The sequence below is a fragment of the Lampetra planeri genome, chromosome 4 (genome assembly GCF_965212315.1).
Source record: "Lampetra planeri chromosome 4, kcLamPlan1.2.h2, whole genome shotgun sequence".
NCBI lineage: Eukaryota > Metazoa > Chordata > Hyperoartia > Petromyzontiformes > Petromyzontidae > Lampetra > Lampetra planeri.
Window position 1 is genome coordinate 26930584 of NC_136110.1, and position 24486 is coordinate 26955069.

General features: G+C 45.7%; 2 protein-coding genes across 5 annotated transcripts in view; both read right to left on the reverse strand.

The window, feature by feature from the left end:
• The window catches only part of LOC144717881 (microtubule-actin cross-linking factor 1-like), a 261212-nt gene that overhangs the window by 62061 nt on the left and 174665 nt on the right, over positions 1–24486 (reverse strand). For all 4 annotated transcript variants that reach the window (XM_078593630.1, XM_078593631.1, XM_078593632.1 and 1 more), the window contains 12 exons: positions 22956–23044; positions 22209–22332; positions 12735–12878; positions 10721–10954; positions 9367–9498; positions 8531–9085; positions 7330–7506; positions 5767–5890; positions 4315–4523; positions 3354–3674; positions 2215–2381; positions 1335–1491 (listed from right to left, as the gene is read on the reverse strand). In XM_078593630.1, the coding sequence (XP_078449756.1) occupies positions 1335–1491; positions 2215–2381; positions 3354–3674; positions 4315–4523; positions 5767–5890; positions 7330–7506; positions 8531–9085; positions 9367–9498; positions 10721–10954; positions 12735–12878; positions 22209–22332; positions 22956–23044 (2433 nt within the window). The remainder of the gene's footprint in view (positions 1–1334; positions 1492–2214; positions 2382–3353; positions 3675–4314; positions 4524–5766; positions 5891–7329; positions 7507–8530; positions 9086–9366; positions 9499–10720; positions 10955–12734; positions 12879–22208; positions 22333–22955; positions 23045–24486) is intronic.
• Positions 14068–21168, reverse strand: LOC144717477 (uncharacterized; the record flags this gene model as incomplete). The annotated part of the gene is made up of 1 exon (XM_078592847.1): positions 14068–21168. A coding segment is annotated over one exon (7008 nt), but the record flags the coding sequence as incomplete, so codon positions are not given.

A 24486-nucleotide genomic window follows, 5' to 3' on the forward strand; every position in this document is an offset into this window, starting at 1 on the left:
AATTAGTCGATAGGCCAAAGAATAGTTTTGCAAAGGAGATGGGAGGCTTTACCCTTTCTGGTGTAAATGCAGGTGTAAAGATGGACAAACACTAAATAGACACCTATTACGAGGCATCAAGTCTGCAAAAACCACGCATAATTGTGATTGATTCTTCAATGATATATCTATGGGACCTTTTTCCAGTATCAAAAATAGGTTTTATCCTTTCTGCAGACTTGATGCTTTGGAAAAAGGTATCTATTTGGTGTTTGAACATCTTAACACTTCATAGGTACAACTCCATAACCCGAGCTATTAATGGTAAGGCGTTTGCATCCTCCTTGGACCGCTCTCGCCTTTTGGCCGCCTTAATTCTATAGCACCGGCGAGACAGAGATTTTAAAAAGTGTGCGTTTCTGGTGTGGGCCAATGTTATCAAAATAGTAAGAAAAAAAACTAATGTAATGGCATTTTTTGGTGTAGATTCATTGGTGAGTGGGGTTGAGACCATCGACCCGCTCCACTTCAGAACCCAGTTTAATCACGGCTGCTTATATGATCAGGATCTCAGCAGTGCTGGGTAAGTGCTCTGACTTCTGTGCCAACCGGGCAACCTAATCTGTATCTGAACGTTTATCAACCACTTTATAATCAAAGAGCAACTGCAAATGCTTGCTCACGTCACTGCTGGTGGAAGCGCCTCCACCAGAGGGAGCTCTAGAGAGATGGCCGCAGGGTTATTTTTGGCCAACTCTTCCAGCTGGCCAGACACTTCCAAAGAGGTGGGAATAATACCCACACATCACCTGCCGATTTAATAACTGTGGTTTACCTATTTATACTCTTGGATGGACAGAGGCAGAGGCTGGGTGGGGAATTTAGAAACTCGCACCACCGTTTCAACAGATATGTGGTTCATCTTCTTGGTTCTTTCGGTAAAGTCACGTAGAAGGGAAATAATACAATAATAAAAATAAAACAATAAAATAATTCTCACGACGTTTCGGCCACAACGCAAGCAGCCGTCCTCAGGTGAAGAACAGGTTGCTTGCGTTGTGACCAAAACGTCGTGAGAATTATTTTATTGTTTTATTTGTATTATTTTATTATTTCCCTTCTACGTGACTTTACCTAAAGAACCAAGAAGATGAATCCCTGCAGTCACGAAACCTTTAAATCGAAAAAGATATGTGGTTCCAGGATTGCCCTTATCAGCCACCAACGTATCCACAAACCCTGACCATCATATGCTGTCCACGGACGATCATCATACTCGACCTCCACGGATCCCAGATGACACGGGGAGATCTCAATTTTAATACGTAAAAAAAAAACGCTTAAAATACAGGCACCTGAACGAGCTGCACATGATCCTGAAGGCTCCCCGCCGCGCCGGTGGACGCGTCCGACGGCACCCTGCCCTCCGTTTCCGTGAGCCACTGGCGCAGAGATTCCACCAGGACACGGAACTCGTCCAGCTGCAGCTGGAACGACGCCACCGTCGCCTCCCTGCGTGTCGACACGCGCGCGTCACGCCGCGACGGCGAGGATGCGCAAAAAGCCACGGCCACACGAGAAGCGACGTCCAGTGGTTGAATCCGATGCAGGAGGTTATCCACTCTTGCACAGCGTCGGGTTACATCGCAGCGCTCGGTAAATTCGCAGGGTTCGGGTTTGAAGGAAGATTTAGTCTCCATGCATTGACTTATTTGCAGCCCGACCCTTTCACTCCATTGTGCACCCAACTGCTCGTCTCTCTTCTCACATCATTTCCCTTCCTTTTGTCGATCTCTTCCTGTTTTTCCCAGCCTGTCTTTGTCCTTTACATTGCTTCAGAAGCACTTCTGCAGCCATCTGGAATGCGCTTCCTTCTGATATTACGAAGCCACTGGAGCTATGCACTTTTAAATCTATATTGAAAAATAATTTCTTGAGAACTGCTCTTTGTGATTAGTTTGCTGTCCTTCCCCCGCACCTCAAATTAGCACGGTTAGCTATGTACGGTGCAAAAGAAGTTCAACATACACACATATAGTTCTGCCCCACCCCCCCCCCCCCCAGCTTGGTAAAGTATGGTAAAACAACGGACAACCTGGACCGACAAACCATGGGCTATTATTACGAATGCCAGTAAATTAATAGTGCGAACACATTTAGGTCCTGCGTGCAGAGTTGGCCCATGCTTGCTTCCCACAATGCAACGTGCACACGCTCTGAGAAGGGAAGCCCCACCTCTCCCGGATTTCTTCCTGGAGCTGGTGCCACTCTGCAAGGATGCCGTTAATCTTCTCCAGCATCTGGTCCCTCGCGGCTGACGGTTCCATCTCCGCGAGCTCCTTCGCCAGCTTCTGCAGCTCCTCCATCTTCTCGGATTCTGCCGACAGCTCCGAGCTTCGCCACTGAAATGCAACGCGAAGCATTGCGAGTCGTCACTTGGTGGAAACAAATGATAATTAATTAAGCTTTTTGCTAATGGGAAATAGCTGAACTTAATGAGTAGCTCTCCGATGAGTTTTTCGGGTCGGACCGCATGTTGTCCGGGACGATGTCCGACGTTTTGCTCCACATGCTGCGGGCTTCTTCAGGAACTCCAAAGGCAGTAATATAACTTTGGTGTGTTGGTATTTTTGGCGTGGGCTTTACCTGTATGTATGCATATGTATGTATGTACGTGCCTTGAAATTACCATTTTTCCAGGAAGTAGTCTTACCTGCAGGGAGCTGAACCCTAGAACTGCCATAAAAATGCTAATTAACATCCTTGGTAATTTATGTAACATTCTTGATTTGAAGCTTTCGTGACTGCAGGAATCCATACTCTTTGCTTCTTTCGGCAAAGTCACGTACGTGATTTATTTTATTTTATACCTACGTGACTTTAAGTAATATTATTTAACATCCATATTTTTGGACATATTGAAAATAACTCTTTTGATATTCATAACAACTTTAAATATCTAAACTTGCAATACCATGCATTTGCCTAAACATGTGAACTAAACACAAAAACGTTCCGTCATAACGTACCTTCACATTTCGATTTAAAGCTTTCGTGACTGCAGGGATTCATCTCCAGAAGTAGTGACTAATCCCATATCTGCATCTCCCATAAATATGCTAAATTCCTCTTGATATGCAAATTATTTTGTCAAGGCGCTCTTCCCCCTCCAACCCAGCTTAAATATAGGCTGCCAAGCCTGGTGGTGTTCATTCAGACGCTTTCTTTCCGACAGACCTGTTCTTCACCTGAGGACGGCTACTTGCGTTTTGGCCGAAACGTCGTGAGAATTATTTTATTATGTTTTATTTTAATTATTTTATTATTTCCCTTCTACGTGACGACTTTACCGAAAGAACTAAGAAGATGAGTACCTTCACATCCCGGCTCATTTCGGAGAAATCCATGCCTCCCCCTCCATCCACCATGTTGAAGCCCTTCTCTCCCGGAGCCATGAGGGAGCCCATCCGTTCGGTGGCTCTCTCCACCACCTCCATCTTCTCCGCCAGGCCGCCCAGGTTGGCGTCCTTGTCCTGGCACCGGCCGTCCAGCGTCTCAAATCTCTCCTCCAGGCGCCGCAGCTTCTCCTTCAGGTCGGCGGCGGTCACGGGGTCGGCCGTGGCGAGCAGGCCCTCGATTTTCTCGCGCATGGACGCCATGCGGCCACGCTTGCGCTTCAGCTCCTCTTGCAGTGACTGAGACAGCGAGAGAGAGGGACAGGGCGGTAGTGGTAATGAGCGGCCACGGTGATATCAACTCACTAGCGATGATAACAACGGTGAATATTGTTTGGTTCTGCTGACCTTGGCTCTGTTTGTCGGAATTATAACTCATTCATGCCCAAAATTAGGGTGGCCTTCGACGCTACAAATTCACCTGCAGATTTAACATTTTGCATTGCGGGTCCCATACAAATCCCAGAGGTTATTAACATTAACAACCTGGAAGTTGATATTTACACTGCTGCCATCGAGTGCGCCAGCTCTTGTTTACCTTTTACTGCGGGAAGCTAAATTTTTGCTCGCCGTTGAAATCAATCAATAACCACGGGGCACTTCAGCCAATCCCTGTGTGCAGGGAGTGGCTCAACTTAAGTCCCTTCCACTATTTAAATCCCATTTAAAAACCTTTGGTTAAATTTCGATTTAAAGCTTTCGTGACTGCAGGGATTCGTCTTCTTGGTTCTTTCGGTAAAGTCACGTAGAATGGAAATAATAAAATAACAAAAATAAAACATAACAAAAATAATTTTCACGACGTTTTCTACGTGACTTTACCGAAAGAACCAAGAAGATGTACCTTTTGGTTTACCATGGCATTTAACTGGGTCCTTACCTCATTGTCGGTCATCATCTGCCGCACGGAGTGGGATGTGACGGGGCCGCTGGCCTCTTCCTCCACCTGCCTCTCGGCCTCCTCGAGCCACTGAAGCATCTTCTCCAGGCCGTCCTGCAGGCTCACCGACTGCTCCAGGGCCGCCTCCAGGCGCTCCCCGTGCTCGGCTGACGAGCGCGACAGCTCCTCGTACCTCCTCGTCGCGTCGTCTGCCAAGGTGATCACGCGACAAAGCGTCCCCAGTCAAGCCAAGCGGTCTCGACGTACCGATTCAGCGAGACACCGAATCCAATCATTAGTCCAGTGGGTGTTGCGCAATTCTTATAGCGCACGGCTATAACAAAGGCACTATATTTCATAGACAATTGCAGTCTGTACTTGTTTCCCAGTATGTTTTGCTATGTGGCTTTACCCAATTAGGTAATTTGTGAGTCATTTTCTCATTTGGAAATTTTGAGAGAGCGAAACCGGCACACAAGGCCTACTCTTCTTATATATGTGTAAAGTCACGAGATGTTTCACGTCCACTGTGATATACCTGCTGCATCCATCTGGGCGGCACCCGGGAGTGAACAGAAACATTTTTAAATACGTGGAAAAATGCGCTTCCACTTGGCAAAACTATATTTTACGGGGTGTTTTTCCTGCAGGTTGTGGTCAGAAAACTAAATCCGTTGCGGTGCTGTACTTCTACATCCCCATGTCTAAGCAGCCCACCTTCACCAACCCGCACTGACCAGCATGGTGAAGTATGATCAAATAACCACTCACAAACCGCACGGTGTGCTGATGCCCCCATCGAGCATTGGATTCACAAAAGGGCTGCACATGGATGGTATTGTTATTACGCATGTGGTATTGTTATGATGGTATTGTTATGATGGTATTGTATGATGTATAGTATGTATGGTATTGTATGATGTATGGTATTGTATGATGGTATTGTTATGATGTATAGTATGTATGGTATTGTATGATGTATGGTATTGTATGATGGTATTGTATGATGTATAGTATGTATGGTATTGTATGATGTATGGTATTGTATGATGGTATTGTTATGATGTATAGTATGTATGGTATTGTATGATGTATGGTATTGTTATGATGGTATTGTATGATGTATAGTATGTATGGTATTGTATGATGTATGGTATTGTATGATGGTATTGTTATGATGTTATTGCTATTACTTGCATCACACTGGGAATTTTGCACACAGCGTTGTAACACGGTGGTTTATTTTCTGGAAAATTTGCTGGTTTATCCAGGATGTTTCTGTTGCGCGTCGTCACTTTAAGATGTCCTCTGTTCATATTTTGCTTGTTGCGGTTGCACCTGACTCAAGAGCCGCATGGCTCGAAGGGCTATACCTCATAAATGAAACTTGAAAACTTGTATACGCAGGTGAAACTCTCAACATACAATTCATATTTCACGCGTGCAACTCACCCAGTGTGTTTTGAATTTCCTGCTGGTTTGTGAGCGGCTCGCCAGTCGTCGCGAGAAGTGCCTCCGTTGCTCGAGTGAATCTCTGCATGGCGGTCTTGTGAGCCGTCACATCTTCCTTCAGTTTCTGAAGTTATAAAATAAATAAATTAAAATCATCTCAGTTTCAGAGAAAATGCGCACGCTCACTGTTGAGATTTCAATTTGCAATGTAATTTGATTTCAGGGCAAAATTTTGGTGAAAATGTAAGCCCAACTGGTAATCTCACAATTCACGTGAATATAACACCACACATATATATAAAAACGTTATACTAAGCTTTAACTGTCCAAAATACAAGAAACATAAATATAGTATAAGTGTTAAGATTTTATAAAGAACGGTGCTGTCAGGCCATGTGAGTTTTACCGTTATAGAGTTAATGCCTGTTCTTAAATCCTAACCTAGGTCTTCATGAGCCTTGGACCCAAAAATGGCTTATCGGTAAGATTGACCATTTCATCGTGAGATCAGAAATTCGTTTTGATAGTAAGGTCACCGTTGTCGCTTCATATGGGGAAACGTGTTTTATAAAGGGTACCATAGGAAGTACTGAAAAGAATATAGTTTTCGAGAAAGGAAAACTGAACGTGATATGAAACATCTATGGAATATGAACATACACAGGAAGTGTGTTCAACAGATAGCGTATATATATTTCGTTACAATTTTTTTGATTTTACAAGCTAAGTTTCACTGAGATATATAGCTCTTTTTCAGCAGTGACCTGGCCACAAATGATAGCTCAACGAAGTGGCTTATCATGTGTACATTTTTGCAGCCAAATACTCTAAACGCATGTTTCTAACTGTGGAGGGAAAAACTGGAGGACCCGGAGAAAAATCCACACGACCTTGGAGAGAACACGCACACTCCAAATATACAAGCGTCAGGGTTGAGACCGAACCCACGACCTCCTGTACACCAGGAAAAGTAGTTATCATCTCGCCACCGTGTTCGCCCATATATACTAAGCTAACTGTCAATGGTGTGCACTGCCCATGGTGGATACTGGTTGCATTTGCCACCCCAGGCAGTATCGACTAAATCACCTGGGCCAGAGGTCGCAAACGGGTTTTGATTCCTTACCCGTACCCGGACCCGGCCGCACCAGGGTCGCAAACGGGTACCCGTACCCGTACCCGGCCGTACCCGTACCCGTACCCTACCCATACCCAGCCAGGTACGGGTAGGGTACGGGTATCGGGTACCTGATTGCGACCTCTAGGATGAAGCCATGTTGCAGGCGCGGGTGGGTTGATTATAGGAACTTGAATTGTGAGAAGAGACAAGACGTTGGGAAATGAGTGACAGTTACTCATCAGTGACTCACGGCCTACCCGTACCCGGCCGCACCGGGGTCGCAAACGGGTACCCGTACCCGTACCCGGCCGGGTACGGGTAGCCGGGTATCGGGTAGGGTACGGGTATCAGGTACCCGGTTGCGACCTCTGACCTGTGCTCACGGTCTACCTCTATGCATGCAGTGGTGTGTTGAGCTACATTACGGTGGCACACTGCTTTACCTTTGCTTCCTCCAGCTGCCTCTGCAGGCCATCGGCGGTGGCGGCCACGGGGTCGGACTTCAGCTTGTCGGCCGCGAGCTCAGCCTGCTGCAGCCAGGGCACCAGCTCTGACGATGCCTCCTGGTAGTGCTTGTACTTTTCCTGTCTGTCCACCAGCTGGCTCCCAAGGTCATCGCACTAAGGAATAAACACGTAAACGCAGAGCACACATGTGAAGCGTATGGGATTAATTAATGTTGAAGAAAAAAATATGGAACATATTATTTGATACCGGAAATTTAGCTGTGACGGTCCCACCTGAAGACGGAGACTTGTGTTGCCTCCGAAACGTCGTGATTTAATTTAGTAATTTTTCATTTATTATTATTTTATTTTGTATTATTATTTTACCTACGTGACTTTACCGAAAAAACCTAAGAGTATGAATCCTTGCAGTCACGAAAGCTTCAAATCTAGAATTAACATTTTATTTCATTAATAAGTTATGTTAACTCAATTTATTTTAATTTACCCGAGCACACATTAATGGAATTGGCCAAGCATTCCATTTCAGAAAATGTCTGAAAAACAGTCCCAGACAAATGAAACACGTGATCACAAATAAGGTAAAGGTGCGACCCTGCAAGAACATGCCAATGCCATCGTTGGAGGAAGTGTCTGCAACAGAAAGAGCCTCTAGTGAGCCTCGACATAGGGTATTTGGCCTACTCGTCAACGCTGGCCAGACATCTTGGAAGAGGTGGGGGAGTGCCCACACTTTACCCCACTGCACGTGACCTGCTGGTACACTAAATGCAGCTTGGTGGACAGAGGATTGAGGAAACTTGCCCCATTGTTTCAGCTGCTAAAAGATCAAATCCGGATTGCAATTCGAATCACGCCAACCATTACCCCACGGCAGCAGCAGCACTCCCCCCTCCCCCGCCACCACAATACTTATCATAGCGACGAGTGCACACCGTGTCCCCTCCGCCAGCAATGGCGACCTGCCTGCCGAACGACTAACTGTGGTGTATGCATTTATACTGCTGCACGGACTGAGGCGGACCCATCGTGTTCAACTGCTGCACCGGGAGATGGAATTGAACCGGCGACCTCTGAAATTAAAAGTCCAGCTTGCTACCCCTTACACCAAGGCACCATTAGCATCATTAAAATTATTATAAAAAACACACACACACAAACCCTCACATATCCATACCTGTGCACGCAGAGTGCCGAACCGCCCGTTGACCTGCTGAAGCCTGTCTTTGACGGTGATGGCGATCGCGTCCGTGTTGAAGCTGGGTCCCGAGGGCCCGTCGGTGACCTTGGCGCACAGCTCCTCGTACGCCTTGATCGCGCCCAGCACCTTCTGGCCCGAGCGGCTGAGGTAGCGCAGGTCGCCCTTGTGCGACACCACGTCGTCCGAGAAGCTGCCGTGCCTCCGCCGCACGCTCCGCAGCGACTCGGGGTCGGAGGCCGATCGTCCCAGCTCCCCCATGTCGCCCTCGGCCTGGTCGAGCCAGCCCTCGAACTCGTCGCATTCGCCGCCGAACTTGCCCGCGTCGTCCTGCATCTCCTGCACCAGACGCCACTTGCCGTCGGCGAGCGCCAGCGTGGCCTCGAAGCGGTCGCGCAGGTTGGCCAGGTTCCGCTCCAGCTTCTCGCGCTCATCGGGAGGCAGGGAGGCGCCGTGCTTGTCCAGGAAAGCCTGGGACTGCTGCGCCGCGATGAGGAAGCCCTGCTGCTGTGCCAGCACGTGCTGGTGGTAGGCCTGCTCGCGGGCACACGGCACACGGCAGGGCGTAAACCACTTCGGCCTGTTGCCGTGTTCTACCACCGACCGTACGAGTAAAGTATTCAAACCGGGAATGTCACAGCAGGCCGACGAACCCAGAAGACAACGTTTGTATGTACGTACATTGAACTTCTTTCGCACTGTACGGAGCCAACCGTGCGAATGGGAGGTGTTAGTTTGGCGACCGAACATTGCAGCTAGCTGCATTAGAAAATACAAAGTAAGGGAGATATGGTGAAGAGCCTGGTCTCTCTCACCTTCATCGCATCGTGCTCCGAAATGGCACTGCGGCTGTCCACTTCGTCCTGGGGTTCCTCCAGAGATGAGAGCCACCCAAGCAGCTGATCGATCTTGTCCTTGTTTTCTTCCAGCTGTTCTGCGGCGGCCAGCTGTTGCAACGGAAAACACGAGGCGACGACAAACTGTTCAGCTTAAATGGACTTTACATGTAACGCCATGATTCAATCGGCTAATAATGAGGAATGTTGCATCAGTATGAGAGCAGCATCATGTCAGGTACACATGTTGAAATCGTTTCTCCACATTTTATAAAATTGTGCAGTCAAGTGCATGACAGCCTTGTTAACGTTCATCAAACCAAACACATATTCAAGCATTATCAACACGTCAACAAAGGATGATGATAGTGAATTAAAAAAATCATATTGGTACCAGTCTTACGTTGGATCTGATCATTCATATTTGAGTCGATGACATCAGGTGACAGTGGTCACATGTTGATAAACACTGGAGGCTACGGGTGGGGAATATCATCCTTACTGAGCACCGATGAAGACTTTGAAATGTCTATGGTGGTGGTAGAGGGTCTACACACGTACACACACCTTGGTCACTTCTGTCAGGGCAAGAGGCCCTTGCAGCAACAGAAGCGACCGAGCGTGGCGCTATCATGAGAAACGCGGTGTTGCCAGGTGAAAAATATTCCCCTCCAGTGCCCGATTAGAGCAGCTAAGGTTCTTGCAGTGACAGATAAATATCGTTTGCAGGCATTGTCGAAGTGAAGCAGTGGGCCGCTGAAGCGAAGTTACGGGCCCTGTCCGGCTCGTGAGCCTGTAGGTTCCCCACCTCTGCTTGTAGAGGCCTTGTCAGCGGGTACGCGACATTGATTTTACTTGATAATGGTTTTTTTACCCTTCTATCTGGCAACAAAACTGACACCTTTTTACAAGGAGTCATGTTTGCATAGACCGTAATACCTGCAGTCATAATACAAACAAAAGACATAACTCTCATAATGTGCACTGTCCTTGAAGTTGATTGGTCCACACCCGAGACAGCTTTCCTTAGAGCCTAGTCTCATATGGGTTGGACCAGATGATGCCAAAAGGCGCACAACTCAAAGACAATGCACCATCAGAGTATGAGAGCTCGGGGTAAGCATTTACACCATTGGAACCTCATTTGATTTTACTTGTTGAGAACTCACCGAGCGGACAGGGGAGGGGGGAGGGGGGGGGAGTTGTTTATGCAACGCAAGAGGCAGAATTTTGACTGTAGGCTTGGGGGGGGGGGGCAAGGCAAGTCACTGTAAGGGGACGATGGTCGAACCCGACCGCGGATTGGCAGCAGACGAAGTTGGCAGCGCCTTACCTTCTCGGTCTTCTGCTTGATGGCGGTGCTCACGGAGGCATCGAGCTGCCTCTGCTTGGCCTGGGCCTCGGCCTGCAGCTCGCCGAGCTTGCTCTTGGCGTCGGCGAGCTTCTTCTCCACGGCGGCCACGAACTCGGGGTCGAGCCGCTCGCGGTTCTCGTCGAGGAAGCGCTGCGTGCTGCGCACCATCTCCTCCATCTCGCCGGCGCGGGTCGCCAGGTCCCTCTGCAGCATCTGCGAGTGCGGTCAAAGAGGCACGTCGGGTTTCAAGTTTGATTTATTAGGTATAGCCCTGTGAGCCATTCATGAACAAGAAAACATCTTAAAGTGACTGTGTGCCAACAGAAAATCCAAGAAAAGATCGCAACATATTGCGGAAAAAGCACCGTACACCAACACTGTGTGCAAAAATCCCAGTGGGATGCAAGTCAAACAACAACCACAAGACAACTTAGATTTAGGCCATCAGTCTAACTCTGTACTACAACAAACAAACATGGCCAAACCAAAAAACTTATCGAAAATCACCAAAATAAAGCCATAAAAGCAATGAAACAGTGATCATAGGAACTGTGACCGAATTTTCACAATAAACGACGTAAACAACATGTATTACCAAACTCTGCAGCCATAGCTGGCTGCATGAGTCACTCCACAACAGCAGGAGCATCAGTCGGAGTGTCAACATTTTTCAATGCACGTTTAAGGTCAAAGCACGCGACCGAAGATTCACCGCCAAAAACACTGAACAGGACACGACAGTCAACAATTGGCCATGCCGGAGGGACAATGCATACTGCTTCAATAACGTGCATTTTCCATGCGGCAGTTCGACACATTCGCATTTAGTAACTTTATGTTTGGAGCTCCGGATGTGTTTTTTTATTGTACTGCGTGTTTCGAAGGAGCTAGTCTGGTTTCTCAAGAAGATCTCAGCAACTGGAATGAAATGTTGGACATTATGCCGAAGAACAAAACAACAATCGAAAGCTACACTGCACATGAAACCTTGTGTAGTGGTAATGTTTATTTAATCCGTTTATGTGTGGAAATCTTGATTTTTTTGTACTTCTCAATGTCCACAAATAAATTCATACTCAGTGTCCACTTATAGAAAGTGGTTTCATTTGTTAACGTTCTTAAAACTTCCAAGTTGTTTGAGGGCCCCAGGGTAAAGCATGACCTCCAACTATTAAGTCCATATGCCTCTCCCTGCTCTGAAGAAGATTAAATGCCTAAAATGTTAGACATTTACGTAACATCATGAAGTGGTAATGATTATTGTGATGAGTTTATTTAATCCGTGCTCACATATCATTTCCAACCCAGCCCATTACTTATTTTGTATATTACAATAGAAACTGTTTATAAGCACTGTTATTATATAAGCAACAACGGTTTGGCCTGGCCATGTTTGTTTGTTGTAGTACAGAGTTGGCCTGATAACTTTAATCTACATTGTCTTATGGTTGCTATTGTTTGACTTGCATCCTACTGGGATTTTTGCACACAGCGTTGAAATGCGAAGTATTTTCTGGAAGACTTTTTCCAGGATTTTTCTGTTGTGTGTAGTCACTTTAAGATGTTTCTTGTTCATGTTTTTGTTTTGTTGCGGTTGCACCCGAGTCAAGAGCCGCATGGCTCACAGGGTTATACCTAATAAATGAAAACTGAAATGAATGAAACTGAACACAAACAGGGATACGTGAGGGTGTGTGTGTAAACTTTGTGCTGCGTAGAGACAGCAGCCACTGGGGCTCCGCTTGGAGAATGAACGGGTCGAGATGAGATGTGACGTAAGATGCTTTCTTTGAGTTGCCAAGGCTTTTAAGCACCCTAGATATGCAAATCCGTTTGCTTAATTTATTCTGGTTAGGGCACACCCATGGGCAACTTCTGACACAAGCATATGTTGGACATAACCACAGCTGACCTTGCTCCTAAGGAGTGTGCTTACACACATCCAGCTTCCACTGTGATACGATTACCAATTTCTAGCAAGCCTGCGACTTGCCTGGTGCTGCAGCTGTTGTTGTTGCAGATCGTCGAGTTCATGGAGGTTATCCTGGGTGGAGAGGCCACTGGATGCTTCATCCAGCCAGGACTCCAGGTCGCTCAGCTTCTGTGAACACTCTTGTTGCCGCACCTCCAGGACTTGCTGCAAGGCACGTGTGTTCCCATTTAAAACCCCGCCATGCACCATCCATACATCGATATCTTTCACATGGTAACATTTAAAAGTGTCTAACTGGCTGATAGTGGGGTTTTGCACCATAGAAATTAAACCAATGATCACTGATCGAATTTGAAGCACACAGACAGGTCTTGCACCACCGCAGAATGTTTTTCTTTGAACGGAACAAATTGTTTTTGAAACAATGTCACCCCCCCAGTGTAAGCGATGAAATCGGCAATGATATCAGCTGGTGCGCGCAGGCGTGAGATGGATTTGACGGCCCCTGTGGGACCACGAGAGATGGTGACAATACGGAGGAGCCTTCATCCATCAGTGAGTAGGCAAGTGGCTGATGATGAAGCCTGTAACAATGTATGAAGGCTAGTTTGGAGAGAGAAAAAAATGTTGACCACCTCTGAAAACAGGTACTCAAAACCCAAGTTAAATGTGCACACGTTTACCCGACCAATAGCCTCCAAAAGCAAAGTCCCTTGTTAAAAATGCACGTGAATAAGCACCGGTTTCTAGACTTATATGTCCATGGTTCTGAAATGACCCTTGCGGGTGAGCCATAAACATGCACAGCGGACCATCTGTTATCCATTAAAGGGAAACCACAGAAGTCAGTAAAAAAATAGGCCAGAATACCACGAATATTTTGACCATATAAAACTTTTTCACGCAGTTGCAAAAAATAATTAGATGAATAAATAAAAATGCAAAGCATATGAACAACCATTCAACTGACAAAAAAAATAATCTCTCCATGCAGTCGAAAAAGAAAAAAAATCTCAAACATTAACAAAACCCAAGGCCTAAAAAAATCAATACAATACACGGCACAACGGAAGGGCACCTGCTTGCATTCGCACACGATTCAAAATCAAGGCAATGTTAGCAACAAAGACTCACACACACGCATACACACACATTGCAACTTTCAACGCGTGAAATAAATTTAACTGTTCACATGCCCTAGCCCAGGCACAGGATGTGACATGCACAGGGGCAGGCATGGTGCGAGAGCGATAGCAGCGAACTGGGGATACATCTTCCCGGCACTAAAACCCGGACCTCCAGGTCAATGACGGAGCCTTCATCGTGTGTCACATCTTCTCGTTCACAACGACCATCCCTTGCCGAGTGGGGCTCGGGCAAAGCCTTTTGGGAAAAAAAAAGACAAAAAAACAGCGAGAATAAGAAAATAAATAATAAATACACGTACTTCGTTTATTATTTTCAGAAATACAATGCATATTTGCAATTAATGGGATACCATGAAGAAAAGTGCAATAGCAATGTATTCACATATTACCTCATTGCCAATGACGATGTCCACGTTGTTGCTTCCGCCCTCCTGCTGGATATCTTTAGCGGTGGCATTCTTGGAAAGGTCACCTTCAAGAGGCGTAAGCTTCTTTTCAATTTGACAAGCTGCCTGCACTGGCACCTCTTGAAATAGGCTCTGATCTAATGGCTTTTCTTTTGTATCACCGGTATCAAGTAAACTGTCATTCAATGGCAAAGGAGTTGGCTCTAACTTTGAAGTTTCTGTTGCAGCGAAGACTTTTCCAGATGACACGCTTGCATCTTTGGGTTCCACTCTCAATTGGCCTTGTACTTGCTCAATCATTTCAGAAGAAGGCGTATCGTCCTTGCTATGAGGACGATCATCATCATGTTTCAAGGTCCCTCTCTCTTGTTGGCTCGCATTAGATGATATATCTCTCCCCCCATGAGAATCACCTTCATGTTTCACTGGGTCTGGCTCTTGTCGATTCGCACAAGGAGAAGGTGTATCTTTCGCACTTTTGGAATCATCATCGTCATGGTGCAGTGTGTCTCGCTCTTGTTGGTTTGCATTATAAGAGGTATCTAGCTCAATTACATTAGAAGGGTCATTTTTTTCAGCATTAGGTTGTATTGTCTCTTGCTTTTGTTGACCTGCACTAGAAGTTGGATCTTCCCCCCTATGAGAATGGTCGTATTCTTTTTTCAATGTATCTTGCTCTTGTTGATTTGCACTTGAAACAAATGTATCTTTCTCACTGTGAGGATCGTGATCTTCACATTTCACCATCCCTTGCTCTTGCTGGCTTGCATCAGAAGAGACATCTTTTACACTCTGAGAATCATCTTCATGTTTTACTGTGTCTCTCTCTTGCTGGCTTGCATCAGATGGGACATCTTTTACACTCTCAGAATCACCTTCCTGTTTTACTGTGTCTCTCTCTTGCTGGCTTGCATCAGACGGGACATCTTTTACACTCTCAGAATCATCATCATGTTTCTCCGTGTCTCTCTCTTGCTGGCTTGTATCAGTCGGGACATCTTTTACACACTCAGAATCATAATCATGTTTCTCCGTGTCTCTCTCTTGCTGGCTTGTATCAGTCGGGACATCTTTTACACACTCAGAATCATCATCATGTTTAACCGTGTCTCTCTCTTGCTGGCTTGTATCAGTCGGGACATCTTTTACACACTCAGAATCATCATCATGTTTAACCGTGTCTCTCTCTTGCTGGCTTGTATCAGACGGGACATCTTTTACACACTCAGAATCATCTTCATGTTTTACCGTGTCTCTCTCTTGCTGGCTTGCATCAGACGGGACATCTTTCACACTCTGAGAAACATCTTCCTGTTTTACCGTGTCTCTCTCTTGCTGGCTTGCATCAGAAGGGACATCTTTTCCACTCTCAGAATCATCATCATGTTTCTCCGTGTCTCTCTCTTGCTGGCTTGCATCAGAAGGGACATCTTTTACACTCTGAGAAACATCTTCATGTTTTACTGTGTCTCTCTCTTGCTGGCTTGCATCAGATGGGACATCTTTTACACTCTGAGAAACATCTTCCTGTTTTACTGTGTCTCTCTCTTGCTGGCTTGCATCAGACGGGACATCTTTTACACTTTCAGAATCATCTTCCTGTTTTACCGTGTCTCTCTCTTGCTGGCTTGCATCAGAAGGGACATCTTTTACACTTTCAGAATCATCTTCCTGTTTTACCATGTCTCTCTCTTGCTGGCTTGCATCAGACGGGACATCTTTTACACTTTCAGAATCATCTTCATGTTTTACCATGTCTCTCTCTTGCTGGCTTGCATCAGACAGGACATCTTTTACACTCTGAGAAACATCTTCCTGTTTTACCGTGTCTCTCTCTTGCTGGCTTGCATCAGACGGGACATCTTTTCCACTCTCAGAATCATCTTCATGTTTTACCGTGTCTCTCCTCTCTTGCTGGCTTGCATCAGAAGGGACTTCTTTTACACTCTCAGAATCATCTTCATGCTTCTCCGTGTCTCTCTCTTGCTGGCTTGCATCAGTCGGGACATCTTTTCCACTCTCAGAATCATCTTCATGTTTTACCGTGTCTCTCCTCTCTTGCTGGCTTGCATCAGTCGGGACATCTTTTACACACTCAGAATCATCTTCCTGTTTTACCGTGTCTCTCTCTTGCTGGCTTGCATCAGACGGGACATCTTTTACACTTTCAGAATCATCTTCATGTTTTACCATGTCTCTCTCTTGCTGGCTTGCATCAGACAGGACATCTTTTACACTCTGAGAAACATCTTCCTGTTTTACCGTGTCTCTCTCTTGCTGGCTTGCATCAGACGGGACATACTTTCCACTCTCAGAATCATCATCATGTTTTACCGTGTCTCTCTCTTGCTGGCTTGCATCAGACGGGACATACTTTCCACTCTCAGAATCATCATCATGTTTTACCGTGTCTCTCTCTTGCTGGCTTGCATCAGACGGGACATCCTTTCCACTCTCAGAATCATCATCATGTTTTACCGTGTCTCTCTCTTGCTGGCTTGCATCAGAAGGGACATCTTTTACACTCTCAGAATCATCTTCATGCTTCTCCGTGTCTCTCTCTTGCTGGCTTGCATCAGACGGGACATCTTTTCCACTCTCAGAATCATCTTCATGTTTTACCGTGTCTCTCCTCTCTTGCTGGCTTGCATCAGAAGGGACATCTTTTACACTCTCAGAATCATCTTCATGCTTCTCCGTGTCTCTCTCTTGCTGGCTTGCATCAGTCGGGACATCTTTTCCACTCTCAGAATCATCTTCATGTTTTACCGTGTCTCTCCTCTCTTGCTGGCTTGCATCAGTCGGGACATCTTTTACACACTCAGAATCATCTTCCTGTTTTACCGTGTCTCTCTCTTGCTGGCTTGCATCAGACGGGACATCTTTCACACTCTGAGAAACATCTTCCTGTTTTACCGTGTCTCTCTCTTGCTGGCTTGCATCAGACGGGACATCTTTTACACTCTCAGAATCATCTTCATGTTTAACCGTGTCTCTCTCTTGCTGGCTTGCATCAGACGGGACATCTTTGACACTCTGAGAAACATCTTCCTGTTTTACCGTGTCTCTCTCTTGCTGGCTTGCATCAGAAGGGACATCTTTTACACTCTCAGAATCATCTTCATGTTTCTCCGTGTCTCTCTCTTGCTGGCTTGCATCGAAAGAGACATCCTGCCCAGTGTGAGAATCCACATGCGTCTGCTGTACCCCCGTTTGCCCTTGCTTTACCTCAGCAGTGGAAACCATTTCAGACACCACTTTAACATCGTCAGGTTTTACACTGACTCGCCCTTGACCCATTTCAGGAGAATGAATATCGTTACTATTTTGACATTCTTCATCGGTGCTTTTCACACCGTGTTGCTCATGTTTCACAACTTCATGGAAGGAAACCTCTTCTCCTGTGAGAGGTTGCCCATCTGAGCATTCATCACCTCCTTGCTGCTCCTCAACTTCACAAGTTAGAGAAACGCCTTCCTTATGTTCGCTCGTCTCGTGCCTGCGTTGCTCTTGATCCTGTTCCAACTCTTCAATGTCAACCACGTGAACGGGCGTGTCCTCCAAATAGTTATCAGTGGTTTCCGTTGCTTTCATTTGCTCTCTCTTCTCACATTCATCCACCACTCCTGAAGCTCCTTCAACCACAACTCCATCAGGCCGTTCGCTCGGCACACCTGCAATGTCTTTCTCGAAAGGAACACACGTTCCAAACTCATTGCTCACATCCTCACTTTCATCCTTTTCAACATGCGTCATTGAGCCTTTGACAGGACTACCATCAACCGCTTCCACAGTTAAGGTCTCATCTTTAAGATTACTTTTTCCTGAAGAGTTAAATAGTGTATCGTCATCTTTGTGCGGACCTACAACATTGTCCGTATGGAATTTTTCAGTAACAACATCTGTCTCAGTCACCTTTGCATCGGTGTCTCTTTCCTCTTCTTCACCTTTAATTTCAAGCAGCATCACCTCCTCGCCAACCTTCTTGACCATCTCTACAGCAGGCAATGCAGGAGCAGGCTTTTCTTCGGAGCAAATGGAAACGGCGTGTTTGTCATCCTGGCAACTTTCTGAGCTCACGCTACCAGAAGACAATCTTGTATCATCGTTCACCATTTGGTCAGCGGATAACAATAATTCTGCTTCTGAAGCAACGGCCGTTTTCATTTTCTGTAATCGCGAAACATCTTTGACCAGCTCTTGATTCACCACGTTGTTCAATTCATCACTCGTGGCGACATTCATCGCACTCTGGCCATTATTTGCTTCTGTTTGTTCGGTGTCGGCTTGTAAAATGTTGGCTGTTGTCTCTCCGTGCCATTTGTCTGTAGCTAAATTGGAGCTGATATTGTCATTTGGTTCGGTTTGATCATCAGAAACATTTGAGGCAATCTCTGGCTCCCGTAAGGGATGACTGATCATATGGAGGCTCTCTCCATCCTGGCTCATTTCATCAGTGTCCGAGCATTCAACAACGCTTTGAAAAATATCCTCAAGGTCCAACACATTTCCTATTTCCTCCGAGGTAGTTTCCTTTATATCATGAGTGCTATACTCCTTTTCATCATCGTCATCATCAGTATGTTTTAGTAACTCACTATTTATATTTTTTGATTTGGTTAACTCAGGAGGTTCAAAAGGCATCTTTTCTTGTTTAATATGTAGGCGCACAGGTTTCTGCAACGCTTCCGCTTCACCAATATTGGAAACCCGCACATCTTTTGACTGCCGTGCTCCATCTTCAGAAACCACGACAGCAGTTTCAGCAAGTTGCCCTGAGTCATGAAATGTTTCTCTTTCAACCAAGCAGTCTTCTCTCGGGTCATTCTCCTCTCGCTCATCTTCATCGGAGTGCTCTTTCAACTTCCGCTCGACGTCCTCTGCTTTCGGGCTACAACCTACATTTTGCAAATCGATACGCTGCGTCTCGTCTTTCTCGGCATCAACGTGCATCTTTGGAACGTACACTTTACCACTTGCCGCATCCACTTCACTCACTGCACCACGATCGTGATCTGCCCTGTTTTGATCAAAGGCACTTTCAATGTTTTGCATAGGGGTCAGGTTTCCATCTGTCTCGGAGCGTTTGCGATTACCTTCAGCTCCTTCCAATGGCATTTCCTCCAGATGTTTTTCTTCATTGAAGATGGCCTCATCAGACAGTGACAGAACATTCTCAAGAATTGTGTTGTCTTCGGTTGCGTCCACGGACCTGTAGCCCGAATCTTTACTCAGTGCAGATGCTTCTTTTTCAGTCAGTGCAGTACTCTCCTCTTTTTCCTTCATGCACAAGTCTATGTTTCCAACATCTGAAAGTGCTTTTGTAAGGGAAGCACACATTTCAATCACCTTCATGTCACCCATCTCATCTGCAGATCCAAGCTGCTGGCTATCAACATCAGTGCTTAATGTAGAATCTAGCGCATCACTTGATATCCGTGGCATTTCCCCTTTATTACTTTCTTTCTCACACGGCAGTAATTCAGTCACCCTGTTCTCTTCACGAGCTAGGTTCTCATCAGAAAACGTTTGTTCGTTAATGTCCATCTCTACGTGGCTTCCTTCGATTACCCCTCTGGTCAGGCATGTAACGCCAGCATCCATCACTATTAGCCTGTGCCCTGTTTTAGTGTCCATGTAACTGTGATCCAGGACGTATTTAAGCAGAATATGTTCTTCATCCACTTCACTGCCATGTTCCTCTGCATCTCCTACAGAAGCATCTTGCTGAATTTGACAGGGCTGCTGTTTGAGGAATGGATTTTCATCTGGCACAAGGATTCCCTTCAGGCTATCACTAATCGGAATGTCCAGGACAGATCTTTTGGCAGACTCCTTTATCGACAACACTCCGCCAGCCTCAGGTACATAAAGCCCAGCCACATAATGGCGGTTTTCCAAAACCTTCAGTGCTGTGTCCGTACTAATAGCATCCTGATGTAGTGCAGTTGAGACTGGCATCAGCTCCCCAGACTCCACCCAAATGAGACCTCTGAATGCCTGCAGAGATTCCAAAACAACCAGGGCACTTGTTGGAGAGATTATTTTTTGAGCCACAGCTTCATCCACGGAGAGTCTCTGACCACAGGAGGGATCCACAATTCCGCCAGACATGACTTGCTGCACTAGCAGCGAGGACATTGTCTCGTGGTCGATAAGGTTATGGTTCACGGCTTCTTCTGCAGTCATCCTGCGCCCTGTCCTAGGATCAACAATGCCCCCTGCGAAAAGCTGGCATTCCAAAAGACGAAGCATCACGTGTCTGTCAATAAGCCCTTCGTGAACTGCCCTGAGTACACTGACCTTTCTACCAGACTTTAGGCAAATCATTCCTGCTGTCGTCTGCCCGACAGGTAAAAGCTTTTGACCAGTTTCCTCATGGTAAATACATCGCTGCAACAGCTCCGAGAGAGACACTTTCTCGAGTGAATTGGGATCGAGCAGGCTCTGGCAGGTCTTGTTCCTCTCCAGCAGCTTGGAGAGGAACTGTGGTGTTATTAAGTTCAGCTGGGATGCCTTCTCCAGCGACAGGTCATCGGTGAAATCCTTGTGAATTAATCCTCCTGTTGCAAGCTGTGCTTCCAGAATCTTCACCCCAATGCCTTCGGGGATCTGTCCTGTGTCCACAGCTGTTACAACGGGCAGATGATGTGTACGGTCAAGTGGAATGGCACTGACCGCTTGTCGATGGAGCTGAATAATTTCTAAACGACCGTGAATGTGGTCATCAATGAGCCCCCTGTGCAAGGCCTCTTTCAGTGAGATCACCTGATTTGCACGTGGATCGACCAAAGCACTCAAAATAACTTGCGTTTCTAACAGTGTCAGGCCAGTCTCGTGATCAAGGAGCCCTTTCTTGACCGCATGATATATTGAGAAGACTTCCGACGTGCCTAGGTTAATTATTCCGGCAATTGCCACGTTACCCTGCAAAGCCAAAAGAGATTAAACAGCATCAATGTGGAAACTACGCGTACACAAGGGATTTTTTTTAGCAAACAGAAACAATAGCAACATAAATACGTAATTAAGCAGCAAAAATCGTCATTAAAACTGCCAAAAAATATGCAATTGATATAAATGAATGCGAAAAACCGAAAGGCAGTTGTAAAGCAAGTAAAAAATAATGTAAAATTGACAACGTATGTACTTACCAAAACAAAAGGATGTCACACAAGCGGTGCAAGCATTTTTGTCAAGGGTCAATGCCAACAGCATGACAGGTGAAAGGGGATAAGGAAGCTGATCCAGCATGCTTCTTTAGAACTCACAACACAATGGCTTTGTGACACAGAAGCATCAGTTAGTTAACGGCAAGTAAAAAAATGTTAACTTGAACCTCCAGACTCGACGTGGGAGACACACACGGACGTTTTGTTGTTCTTTGCAAACACGCGAGACATTTCTTTGTTAAAGTTCAGACCATGCTGTGCATGTTTATGGCAAGCCACACGATGTATTCGTGAAGGTAAGTAAAACACCAGTGCCCTGCTGTGTGTTACTTTCTGCTTCCAGTGCAAGGTGGCGGTGCTTGAATACAAATGTCCCAATGGTGCAGCGGTGGTAGTAGTAGGTGATTCATGACACGGATTTACTTTTTTCGCCTGTATTGTTGCAAATTTGAATTTCGCTCAAAATGTAAGGACCCATACTGGTATGCAATTAAAAATAAATTCACAAAAAAACACACGCATATAACAGGATTAAAACCTATGGTGCAATAACCCCACCATGCACGTTTATAAAGGAGAGCAATGCAACACATTTGAAAAAATAACAAAAAATGAACGAGCTGAGCATGCACGCATCAACAAAAAACACACGTTAAGGTGCAACCAAAAAACAATGACCATTCCGACATTCCGTTTAATGAAAATGCAGCGTTAAAAAAAATCACCGCATTAATATCTGCAACGCAACACGACGACCATGCTTTTCCTGTGCCAACCCAGCATCACCGAGACCGAGCAATACGCTACCTTGCGCTGCGCTTCCTTGTGCAGCTGTTGCAACTCCTCTGCCGACTGCTCGCACAGCTGCTGGTATGTTTGCTTGAGGTTGTCAAGCTTGGCCTGAATTTCGGCCTTCTGTTCTTCCGATAGCCTTCATGCACAGCACAGGAAAAGCAGCATTTAGTTGTTTTTCCCCAACGGCAAGTTAATTGTGCAATTTGTGAAATGTATATATACATCTGAAAAACACCAAAAATCTTTGAGCTCAGATAATGCCCCACCAAACTGAACCCAAACCTGGAACGCAGAGTGGTATTGTGCACTGCACTATGCACCTGGCCACCAAAGTTCCTTCCTTGCCCTCGTCTAGGAGGCCGCTTTCCTATCTTACAGCAGTTAAATGCTAATTTCTCACATTAACATCACTAGCCCCGGCCACTTCTTTATGACCGTTGGGCTACACCCATTTCAAACCTTTTAAAACAGTCTGCCTCAGCAGCAAACCATGCTTTCCCACCTGATGTCGGACGCTTGTGTTGCGCCCGAAACGTCGTGATTTATTTTATTTTATACTTGACCGAAAGAACCAAAGAGAATGGGTATTAATACATAAAGAAACTAACAACATTATAAATACATACAATTAAAAGAAATATTGTCAAATCAAAGCATTAATTAACATTTACTGTACCTACAACAGCCCGTCGTTAACAGGAGTGGTCGTTAAGAGGGGTTGTCTACTGTATAATCACCCTGCAAAACGTGGACACTCACTTGCTGCCGTTTTGAGCCAAAAACAGCTCCGTCTGTCGAATGGCCTCAGCAACGGCATCCTTCTGGGAGGACAGCTGGTCAACCAAACTCTGCAAGAATGGAGCAAAATGTGAGAGTTCATTAGCAAGGAGAAAGATTAATCGAAATGCAATTGTAATGATTATAGATTATACAGCATTTACATCGAGACGCATGTAGAGTTTGTTTAAAATACTGAGAATGACAGAGTAAATCCAGTGATTTTTTAAAAAAAATTACTGTGAAGTGCCATGTGTTCTAAGTGCGTAAAAAGGCTTGATAATTATTACCATTTTGGCAAATATCGTGAAAATCACTGAATATTTGACATTTTTATTCTGTACGTGTATTTATTATATACCGTTGCCGAATGTAGGTCTAGGTCTACCTCGATCTTTCGGTAATGGGGGGGGGGGGTTGTTTGACCATACTTCCTCACGTTGTTCATTGTGGGTCGGTGAAGGGAGGCCAGGACTGGCTCGAACTCAGATGACAGGGTTCGTGGTGCAGTTTGCTAACCACTGCATCACCGCTCCACCCTTATCTCGATATAGAAGGGCTGATAAAGCACTGCTTTGTAGCCCGAACACAATAAGATAACATTGTGGCTGAAGGCCATTCTTTAGAAGGGCAACTGTCGAAATATGTTACTTATTTCAGACCAATGGTAGGGGGGGAGGGGATATGCATCAACGTATCAATTAAAATCGTTCTAAAGCTCATGATGCATCCGATCCTGTTGTGCAGAGTTAATTCATGAGGACCTCTGCAACCACTAAAGGTGCTACGGCGCAAAACGATGCGAGAACAAAAGTGTGATTCTTCAATCAAATTGTGCCCCCTACTCAAGACGAACCGAATCACCAGGATTGTGCATAATTACAGGCATATTTTACACATTTTTAATTTGTGGACGTGTTCGCTAATGTTGAAGGTGCCTAAAGCCATTTAACAACTGATGCTTCGACACCACTGCCAATGCAATGCTTTACTGTTCTTGTCAACTTACATATGTATGCACTGTAATTCGGAATATTGGATAATCTGGCAAGGCCAAAGCCCTGATATGTGTCGAATTAACAAGGGTTTACTGTATACTCTTTGGTTCTTTCGGTAAAGTCAACTGCTGATTTCAGCAGTCGTCCTGCTGTATCGGTTCCGCCTGATGACGGTCGCTTGTGTTGCAATCGAAACATCGTGATTTATTTTATTTTATTTCTACCTGTGTGACTTTACTTAAAGAACCAAAAAGTATGGATTCCTGCAGTCACGAAAGCTTCAAATCAGGGTTTACTGTATGTTGAACTTTTTTCGCACAATATGGAAAGGTGGTCACAAATGACACCTGCTTGTTACGGCGTTCTTGCCTGCCGAGGGGCTATGTTGTCGGCAAAGTGCAGTGCAGCAAATTGCATATTGTACTGTGTTACACCCCAACGTCTATGCTCCCCACATTCAACAACCAGCAACTGACCAACGTAGCGAAGTATGGCCGAACAACTCGCACGACCTG